Genomic DNA, 10,874 nt, shown 5'->3' on the forward strand with positions numbered 1-10,874 from the left:
TGTGGACCGCGTCGCCAACTAGAAACCCGCGACCGTGGAAGGCCATCGAATTGCTGATGCGCTGAGCAACAGTAAATGCTGACCACCTGGATCCATATTAGTCGCGTACACAGGAGAAACATGTGGATTGGGACTTACCATACGTATTCCTTAATGTCAAGCTATGAAAGCAGCAACCAAAGTCATTAAGATCATTTTCGAGAGCACACTTTGAGTGTAGGGGACGAACCTTATACGGGCGAATAATTCATTCGCATTTAGTAATTATACTTTCAGGGATGATTGCATCTCTATCTAATGGCTTCCAACTAGCTGCAGACTTGTTCAACTTCACATACATACGCGTCATACCTTCCTCTCGACGGACAAAGTCAACTGCGCCGTCGATATCATTTCGAATGATTGACGTTGCGCCGAATCTTCCTTCATATCAGCAGTGTAGCCCATGATGTCGATGGGACACTCACTCTGGAAAGTCGGGAAGTCCCATAATATCCATCACACCCCAGACTGCCTCTCCTTTTGTCCCTTGCATCTCAATCCCCATGGTTTGTCGAACAAATCACCGTCCGCCATCTGCGCCGACAACGTATTTCGCCAGCATAGTCTTGCTCGGCTTCTGCCCCGCGGGCTCATTAGTGCCATATCGCGCCATTGCAGACCACGGAAAGGCATCGGGATCATTGGCCTTGGTTGGGTCAAGACTCAACTCAAAAAATGTAGTCTCATATTCAACCCCCACGCCACAAACTTCCGTTATCTTCTTCATGATTCCTCCACGACGCCCTGTTGAAGCGTTCCGTGACCCCACCTACACGCCAACAGACTCATTGTCATATCCTCATGATTCGGAGATCAGAAAACAAACGTACCTGACACCCTGTGGAGGCTGATTCCGAAAACGCTCCATTCTCGCCAGGTTTCCCTGCGCATCGCGGCACTAAAGCGTCTCGTCCGTTGCACGCTCCCGTAGCCTCGTCACTTCGTGATCTACCTCGAGTGTCTCGAGGATTTCCATCGTTCGAGGACTCAGGTTGTTATTGTTACCACAACGATCTAATAACTAGCGGCAGTATACACTACATACCCGTCTGCCTGGCCCCTCCGCGGGATATTCGGCCGCTTGTCGATAATTCAGAATTGGACTCCCGTATGCGCGAGCCATAGCGCTGTTGTGAGTCTGCGACCAAAATCTTTTTAGTGTATGTTCTTCCTCAGGTGTGTGAGGGTTGATTACCCGGCCGGCCCCTGTTTGGTTGTATTAGTTGCAGCCATCATGTCCTTCGAGAAAGAACATACAGCGCCGACAATGAGGACATCGGTTGATGATTCAGACCGCAGGGTGAGTTGTTTGAGACAGCAAAAATAGGCGTAAAGGCTCAACGTAACTAGGCCAGAGCCTACGAAGGAGACCGATAAATAGTAAGTCAAAGCCATCAGCACGAGGTTGTCGTGTGAATCGAAGACGCGGAAAAGACCTGATGTTGGAGGGGCGGGGGGGCTTTCCGGAGCAGGGCAACAGCCAGGCGACGGAGTATCTCTGCCCAGTTTGTGGCTGGTTTGCTCAGAGCAATGCCTGAATCTTGCCTGAATCTTGCCCGCACCCCCGCATTTTCTTTCATTTATTTGTGTTTATTTTCATTTTCAATTTCATTTTCATTTCCATTTTCATTTTTCATTTTTTTTTTTTTTTTTTTTTTTTTTTTTTTTTCATTCTCTGTCGCGGCGTAAGGTACATACCAAGTCCGCCAATACAATGGCAAAAGCAGGGCTGTATGCAGTAGAACCTTAATAAGCTGCAGTGGTACCGCATAATCAAGTGCAACCGCGCAAACAGGGCACCGCCACTAGTCGTGGAAGCAGTCATTGTGCAGCATTCAACGATGAGGATAGGCCAGTATGCCGTACAACCTTGGAAAATGCAGCGACACCTCTTACTCGGTGTGGAACCGTGCAGACAAACGGCTTATAATGTTTTTAATCCAGCCGGCTTGCATATACTCGGATGGGAACTGCAACAATGGTGAAATTATTGGTGGAGGCTTTCCTGTGAACTACCAATGGCACTAGTGTGCGAGTGATCTTGCTTGCTTTTTGCGGATTTGGCCACGGACATGGAACAGGGACACTGTTAAGCTCACGGCTAGTTTGGAGGTGCACAATTCCAAGTTAGAGCAACAGGTAAAAAGGCGCCGAACCTACTGTTGACTGCAGCAGAGTTCAGAGTGGTTTCAGAAGCGTGGATGCGTTTCACAGATTCCTAACAATGTTGCACAGACTTCCCTGGAACACCGTATGGAAATGGATAGGCTGTGGATGTTGCGTGATATATGTATGATCCTAGTCAGTGTAAATCTACTGAATTAAGAGCAAAGGTGTTGATGTGACTTGCCTTTGAGTTCAGGGCAGGCATAATTGGCGGGTAACCTGACTAGTCAAACAAAGAGAGATTCATAGTAAAGAAATCAAGTTGATACAGCTCAATACTGCAGTATGCTTGTGCAGAGTAGTAACGCACGTTGCTGTATATTCCATGTTGGTTCCTGCGCAATGCAATGGCTGGTTACGGCCACATTGTTCCTGTTGCTGCAAGAACGTGGATACCACGGCGATCAGAATTTCTGGCACAACCAGGGTCAGCCCGCCCGAATGCATCACCATTCTCACAGCTCCACTGGACTTGCACCTACTCTCAACAACTCCGGCTGACCATCACACGTCTCCAGAATCCGAGTAGGAAGAAACTCACGTGTTTCCTGCCTTTGGCCCTAAGTCGAAACACATTCGCAAGTCAGAAACTCTCTGCCATCCCATCCTTCACACACAGCTCATACACTAACCACCAGAATGAGAGACCACTGCATGTTAAACTTCACCAAGGAGCAAGTCGTCCTTGTGGGGGAATACTGCTCCTCTTACAGCTCTCCGTTCCCGCACTCAGTCCAAGAACAACTAACCCTCACTGGCAAGTTCTCCTCCGAAGAATCGGTCATGGCACCATCGCCCTCCCAGTGTGCCTGGCTGATGAGCCTTGAGCGGGCACTTGGACCTAAACGAATTACGTATCCTACTCCCAGATGGTGACTTCTCGCCGCGACTCCCCATGTCAACTCGGATGTCTGATGCTAAACAACCATTACAGTTCTCGAACTGGGAACATTTACCGGAATAGGCACACTTGATTCTATGAAGGTACACGCAAAGCCGCGTGCCAGATTATCAATCTCGATCTCTCGGAAAGGTACCTCCAGATCGCGCAGGAGGCTTTCCACCGATATGGCGCGGATGACAGGATCCAGACGCTCAAGGGACGTTGTTTGGATCTATAAGTCTACTTGCGCACCTTGGCCTATCGATTCCTACCGCAGCATGTGCTAACAGTTCAATTACCAGACTCCCCACCCTCCGTGGCCAATTCGACCTCATCTACATAGATGCCGCGGAGGAGGAATACAAAGGGTATACGCAGTTCATCCTAATAATGAACTAGCCTCTCCTGATGGAGTATTGCTAGTCGATGATAGTATTTCACCTTTGCTATCTTTAAAATTAATGCTAAAGGGATTTCGACAGTACTTCTAGAGGGGTTAGTCGTTGATCGAGAGATAATCAAGAACTTCCCACAGGAGATCCAGCAGCTGTATTTAGAGATTGCGAAATGGAATGAATGCGTTTAATGGGCATCTGATTTTGGATGAAAGGGTTGAGGTTACAATGATTCCATTGTTTAATGGGGTTACGCAGATTATGTGGAAATGAGGAGAAGAATCTGGGAACGGTAGTGGGTTAGACAGTTGGTTCAATAATATTAGGATAATTGAGAGCAACACCGCTGTTCTGTATGGTCGCTAATTGTAGCTAATAACTTACGTGCCACTCAGATCCCTTCCGAACAGGTGAAAAACATATAATACTAAACTTGAAATTGACGGTAAAAAAGGCGTTTGGTCAGCAATATCAAAATAAGGAAATATGTATGGCGATTCATCTACCTCTAATAGTGTACGTTTGGACATAAGTGAGAGTAGAAGCCTTGATCGTGACGGCATAGGACTATACGGACATGTCCACGCAAAGTTATGTCTACAGTACGAGTTAAAAGGTAAAAAAGAGAAAAGGATACGGTCTCTCGGTGAAGATAAAATGAAATATATTCTCAAGATCAGCTGGTCTCTCGCATAAATGTAAGCAACCAGACTAAACTATACACTACTCAATTACGCCCTCTGAACACAAGAAGAAAAGTTTATCTTAAACCACTCCTTGGCGGAAACAAGTCCCTGTTTGTCCTCAGGCAAACCAAGGGCAACAGCAGCAGCTCGCTTAAGAATACCGGCCGTATTCTTCTCCGAGGGTTCAGGTCCGAAATACCGTCCACCGCTGCACTGTGTCATTCCGAACATCAGCTTCGTAACTTCCAACTCAGGGATGCTGAAAGTATCGAAGGCTTCCCAAGAGGGCTCAGTGGGCTGGTAGCGTGCGGGCTTCCCGGTTACTATTGTGTGGTGAGTCTCAATTAGTACTGCGTTCATTGTACAATAGACTGAGTGTGGGCTGCTTGAAAATAAGGTCACGTACCCTCTTGAAACTGTCCGACAAGCTCGTCGAAGCTAAGGATATCACTACAGCCATGGACAACAGTCCCGTTCCACTTGACTGGGTCCAAAAATAAACCATGGACGATATCACCAAAGTCCTCCGCGATACTAACAAAGGGAACATCTTCATTACCGCCCCATCGAGGACACCGGAAAGTCAGAATGCCCTCAGTATCTGGAGTGAATGGGAATCCACCAAAGATTGGAGCGATTTCCTTCACGAGGAAGTTCTCCAGGTACCACGCTGCACAGATGAAGTTGACCGAGTCGAACTCTTTCTTACTGCGGGCGTATTGCTCGATTGCGTGTTTCACTATCGATAAATTGATCGGTTACAGGCTGGCTTGAAGGACGAGTAGGAGTGCCGTGGATAAGTGTTCGGGCTACTTACTGTCCATAGCCTTGGCGATGACCTTGCCTTTGGTTAGCTCCGTGCTTGAAGGGCCGGTGCTAAATACAAAATGTTGAACTTTGGCTCGAATAGCGGCGTCGACGATGATCCTTCCGATATCAAACTCGGTTGGTCCCTCAGAACGAAAGGCCTTGACATTTAGATGAGCGGTGTTTCAGGGAATGAGAATAGGTTGAGGGGGTGACTACCTTGTCATCCGAATTGATATTGACAAAGACACCCCAAGAGCCTTCAAAGGCTCCAGTTATTGACTCTTGGTTGAGTCCATTTGCAGCACGGATTTCAGCACCTTTCTCCGCTAGGGCCTTACTGTTTGGGGAGTCAGGATTCCTCGTTAGAGCACGAACACGGAAAGAAGGGTTCTTGAGAAGCGAGCGAGCAACAGCTCCGCCTTGGTTGCCAGTAGCTCCATAGATAGTGATAAGGCGGATTGTAGCTGACATCGTGGATTGTTTGTTGGGGAAATGAATTCTCCGGAGAAAGAATGATGAAGACCGATTGAAGGGGGGAGTTGATTCTGAAAACATGCAAAACACTAGGCTCGGTAACGGCAGTAGGGCAAACGCACGAGCATCAAGGATCTGTGCTAGGGTTATAGACTGTTGACAAATTTATCACAGATGACGGTCACCGAGCCTATAGTGGAGTCCCTGCGAGCAGCTGCAACTCTTCGAACCCACCTCATCTGCGAGGGAAGCAGGTCAGCCACCAATCAGCGTGCGTAATGAGGAATGCGCGTTTGAATGCTCATCATCTGGATCAATCCAAGCTACGATTTATGTGCTACGTAGACGGCATTTTTCTCGGCGGTTTGGGGCTGATGTGTGCATTTTATATCACGGCCTGAGAGTTGGAGCTCATTCCTGTATGAACAACACGATCACTGTCAAAGTCGTTATTTAACTCTATTGCAAGCCTCTCTGATCAATCTCAACATATTCAACAGTGACGGTCACCGTGTCATTATGACCACATACGAGGCATTCCTTTCTCGCAATGAGGGCCTCGGGCAGGTCTTTCACCAGCGAATGCTGGAAGACCCAAATTCCACGGCCATAATTGACGGCGAAACGAGTATTACCTATTCACAACTAAATGATCAGGCCACGAAAGTAGCACACGAGCTCAGCCAAGGTGGTGTTTCCCTCGAGGAACCCGTGGGTATTCTAGTGGAACATGGGATTTTGGACGTCGTCGCCCAAGTGGGTATCATCTACGCCGGAGGAACTTGCGTTCCTCTTGACCCAAAGCTGCCAAACCAGCAGATTGAGCGGCGGCTGAATAGGCTAGAGATACGATACCTTCTGACAGATAGTCCTAACAGCATCCGAGGGCTCCCCTTCTCTCAATTAACTTTTGAGTATATTCTGAGCTCAGACAATACCGAACCAACGCCGACTTCATACCCTGTCCAGACCAGTCTCAATCACCGAACACACCTCATCCACACATCAGGCACGACAAGTGAGCCCAAGGCCGTTCAGGTCGTTGCTCGCTCGATAGCACATCTTTCTGCCCATGCCCCACACGATCCAGTGGTAAAGTCAGACGTTATTGCCCACGGGAACAGCACCAGTTTCGATGTCTCATTGTTCGATATCTGGGCTCCACTCCTTCAAGGTGCCAGCATCGCGATATTGAACAAGGCTACGCTTCTCGACTCTGATGCCTTCTCTGCTGCAATTAAGCGCTACGGGATTTCAGCAATGGCTATTACAACTCCTCTGGTCAACCTGACTGCTACCACAAACCCTGGTACCTTCAAGACAATGCGGGTCATCCTCATGGGTGGTGAGGCAGTCAATATCGAAGCGATGAAGAAGATCTTTCAGGCCGGTCCACCTCAGCACATGGTCAACGCATATGGGCCGACAGAATGCTGCGCTTACTGCGTTGCACGGGAGATAGCGCCACAGGACTTGGTGGATGGAACAGTCAGCATTGGACATGCTATTGGAAGTAACATTGCCGTCGTCTGTGACGAATATAAAAACCTGGTTAACGACGGCGAGGAGGGCGAACTTCTCATTGGCGGCCCTGGTGTCTCGCCTGGGTACGTGAATGACACGGAGAAAAATGCGGCTGTGTTTGTCGAAGTCACCGGACTAGTTGATGGCAGCGGCCAGCCTTACCGAATGTATCGTACTGGGGATATCGTCAAGCGCCGAGCAGACGGGCAACATGATTTCATTGGCCGTCGAGACCATCAAGTCAAGATCCGCGGGTACCGCGTCGAGCTCGGCGCTATTGAAAGCGTTTTGATGCAGACCGGCTACTTTACTGAAACTGTTGCCATGGGGGTGGAGTCGCAGACCGAGGGCGTCGAGACAGCTCTGGTAGCCTTCGCGGCTCTGGCGGCTGGGTATACGCCGTCCGTAGCTACGGATGCAATCGTTGCCCTAAAGGCCGCGCTGCCGCATTACATGGTTCCTCATCTTCAGCTGGTCGGTCACATCCCCCTCAATAGCCATGCCAAGGTCGACCGCATGCAACTCAAAAAGTTGTATTACCAACGGCATCTCGTGCAGAAGACGACCCCATGCGTCAAGGCTCACACCAATACCAGAGAGCAACTTGCATCGTTGTGGGTAAACATTCTCGGCATGTACAACCAGGACTTGTCAGATGAGGACAACTTTTTCCAACTTGGTGGATCTTCGTTGCAGGCATCTCTCCTGATCAGTCTGATCAAACAAATGTTTCACACCAAGGTCTCGCTGTTAGCCCTTTATGACAACTCAACCCTCGGGCAACTTTCCGCGCTTATAGACTCCAACCAGGGCAAAGAACTAGAGACTGTCCGAAACCAACGTGACATGTGGCTTGCAGATACGATGATTGGAGACGGACTAGTGCCCCCCACATCTCCTGTGGTAGATTGGCGTCGTGATACAGAGGGCAGGGTCTTTCTCACAGGTGCCACTGGCTTTGTGGGTACTTTCCTTCTGGCCGAAATGCTCAAGATGCCCTACGTCTATCAAGTTGGCTGCCTTGTCCGAGCCTCCGACACTGCCACTGGCTTCGAACGACTTCGCCGGTCGCTAGCCAGATATGGCCTCTGGCAGGAAGAGTATCAGCACAAGCTCCTGGTTTTCTGCGGCAAACTCGAAGACACCTGGCTCGGACTCGGGGAAGCGCGGTACCGCGAAGTGGCAAACTGGTCCAGCGTTATTTTCCACCTCGGCGCCCTTGTTAACTACACCCAGCCATATACCTGGCACAAACCGGCAAACGTCCAAGGCACACTCAACGTCGCTCGATTGGCCGTCACAGGCCGAGTCAAAGGTTTACACTACTGCTCTAGCGTCTCCTGCTTCGGACCCACAGGTAGCATAACCAGCACGAAGCTCGTCCTCGAAGATGGGCCTCTCATCCCCCATCTCGACGCCATCCCCTATGATCACGGCTACGCACAAAGTCAATGGGTCGCTGAGGAGCTCCTCAGCCGGCTTCGCGAGCGCCGCTTCCCGATCGCCGTGTACCGCCCCGGCTTCATAACAGGCCACTCCGTAACAGGCGCCTGTAACCCGGACGACTTCTTCAGCCGGATGATTCGCGCGTGCACGGAGCTAGGCTGCTATCCTACTCTCCCTAATCAGAGGAAGGAGTTTGTCCCAGTTGACTACGTCGTCTCGACTATGATGCATATTTCTTCCTCCGTCTTTTCGCTGGGTCATGCCTTCCACCTCGTCCCGCCATCTAGAGATGAGTCACCGGATATGGAGACGACAATGAAATTGCTTGGGCAATCGTTGGGAAAAACTCTACATCAGGTTCCTTATGAACATTGGATCGAGCTTCTCTCTCCGTCGCCTTCATCATCATCATCATCATCTTCTTCTTCTTCTTCGCCATCTGAATCTGGTAGCACTGCCAGTTTACAGCCACTACTACCAATGCTAGCGGAGAAGGTGCGTGGCGGGATGACGAGGTGGCAACTTTATGAGGATATGCCCACGTACGATACTACGAATACCGAGAGGGCGGTGGCTGTGACTTCTTGTCGTGATAGCGACGCAGCTAGGGTCCGGTTTCCAGTTTTAAATGCTACCCTGATGAAGAGGTATTTGGATTTTCTGGAGAGTTGTTAGGGTCGTATAGGGTTGTTCTTCGCGAATGGGATTGTGTCCCTCCTTCTTGATTTTGCTTTGTGATTTCGATTACAATAGTATGTTTTTAGTTACGTTCTTAGTGGAAGCGAAATGATGATACCGGCTCCCTATGTGACACTACGTTATTCGAATGTATGAAATAAGCAGTACAATGGACATCATCGCAAGTAGAGCAGTCCGACCACAATCTGCCAGGTACAGTAGTAATCCTGGTTCAATCACATACACTGTTGTCCAATTAGAAGAATTACGCAAGGAGTGACGCGTGCACTCTCAGTCCCACTCAAGTCTACAGGCCCAAGGCCAAACTCACCGTCTAGTTCTTGCTAAAGCCCCGGGTTTGGTTAAAGCTAAGGAGGTTTCAGTTCAAAAGATCCAGGTCCCTCACCGAAGACAGAATGTTGGCTCGGAATGAGTAGCTTCGTCGTCATATTGCAGCAAACTCAAGCCGCTAAGCTCATGGACTCTTTGTAGCAACGCAGTATCATGTAGTTGGTGGCGGACTGTATACAGTACTGTATCACCTTGCATACATTCACTCAGCCACTCATGTCCGGCTGAGCTCGATTATTCCTTTGAAGTCGCTCGAGTGGTTAGAATTTGGCAGGGCAATTATGTCACATATCAGGAGTATAGATCTTCTCGGACAGAGGAAGACGAAATGCCCGATACCCATCACGTTCGAACGCTGGGATGAGATGTCGGATCGAGTGGATATCCTAGCAGAGGCAAGAACAAGCTAGACCCTTTCCAAGCACTGTCGGTACGTACATACATAGCAGGATCTCCTTATCATGGCCCTATGGCGAAATCGTTGGGGAGGATTAGATTGCTTTCTCATTGATGTTAGGTGGGGAGCAGATTTAACACTAACGTAATCCACGGCCGAACGGCCACTTTTCTCCAGTCCAGCCATTTTTTTGCAGTTTTTTAGCCACTAATACAGTTGATTTTGAATAGACATCTTACTATCTATTAAGCTACTTATTAGGGCAACCTCTAATAGTATGTCCTATAGTCCTGCAGCCACTGCAGCGTGGTAAAGCGCGCTTAGAAGGCATATATACCAGTTCCTGAACCTGCCCCTCAACCTCCATATCTAGCTGTTAAACCTGATCCAGACGCTCCTGTACAGATAAAAGGGTATTATTACCTAGAACACCATACCTTCTTGTCCTTTTCTTTAATTTTGCTCATTTTCTGCCCTTAGGACCTTGATTTCTTGTCAAAGAAGAAGGTTTGTCTTCATGGCCATCTGTACACACTTTTCAAGATTTTGGATATAAGATACTGGACTGCTAGAGAGGGTTCTTTTTTAGATACTCCTTTGCATGCTGCAGACCTTATGGTCAAGTTAACAAGGATTCTGTGGTATTTGAAAAGCAGATGATATTAAACCTTCAACAAGAAGTGGTGGTATTGGCATACAAATTGGAAAGTAATTTTTTTCAAGAGCCCAGTCTTGATCAAGTGGTTTAGGACCAGCTCCTGCAAAGCTGCTGCAAATATTACTTGTAGTAAAGACTTGTACACGTGCTGTAGGGTATAGGTATAGGAAATTCTGTTTGTCAATTTAGTTATTTCCAGCCACTATCAGGCCTTTAATGTTGCCATATCCCATATTATTGTGCATACGCTCAAAGGGGAAAGGGCAGAAGTAGACTTGTTAAACCACGGGTTGGGTCGGGTTTTGAGCATACCCTGATCCGCCCGGCGGGTTTTTGGAGCGGATCAGTAAATAAGCAACCCGCC

At 48.7% G+C, this 10,874-nt stretch overlaps 3 protein-coding genes across 3 annotated transcripts; 2 read left to right on the top strand and 1 right to left on the bottom strand.

Annotated features, from left to right (window-relative positions):
• Window positions 1-2,555: 2,555 nt before the first annotated feature.
• On the top strand, window positions 2,556-3,759 carry BDW70DRAFT_154403 (O-methyltransferase; the record flags this gene model as incomplete). The annotated part of the gene is made up of 5 exons (XM_073739843.1): window positions 2,556-2,562; window positions 2,855-3,013; window positions 3,193-3,312; window positions 3,369-3,468; window positions 3,651-3,759. 5 exons carry the CDS (start codon window positions 2,556-2,558, stop codon window positions 3,757-3,759), a joined length of 495 nt encoding a protein of 164 aa, XP_073590983.1.
• A 458-nt stretch (window positions 3,760-4,217) lies between these two features.
• BDW70DRAFT_154404 (NmrA/HSCARG family protein) lies at window positions 4,218-5,453 on the bottom strand (the record flags this gene model as incomplete). The annotated part of the gene is made up of 4 exons (XM_073739844.1): window positions 4,218-4,495; window positions 4,579-4,911; window positions 4,990-5,140; window positions 5,199-5,453. The coding sequence occupies 4 exons, from the start codon at window positions 5,451-5,453 to the stop codon at window positions 4,218-4,220; spliced, it is 1,017 nt and encodes a 338-aa protein (XP_073590984.1).
• A 522-nt stretch (window positions 5,454-5,975) lies between these two features.
• Window positions 5,976-9,101, top strand: BDW70DRAFT_164750 (uncharacterized protein; the record flags this gene model as incomplete). The annotated part of the gene is made up of 1 exon (XM_073741544.1): window positions 5,976-9,101. The coding sequence occupies one exon, from the start codon at window positions 5,976-5,978 to the stop codon at window positions 9,099-9,101; it is 3,126 nt and encodes a 1,041-aa protein (XP_073590985.1).
• Between the last annotated feature and the right edge of the window lie 1,773 nt (window positions 9,102-10,874).

This window comes from Aspergillus foveolatus (genome assembly GCF_047715535.1).
Source record: "Aspergillus foveolatus strain CBS 279.81 unplaced genomic scaffold BDW70scaffold_133, whole genome shotgun sequence".
NCBI classification, from domain to species: domain Eukaryota; kingdom Fungi; phylum Ascomycota; class Eurotiomycetes; order Eurotiales; family Aspergillaceae; genus Aspergillus; species Aspergillus foveolatus.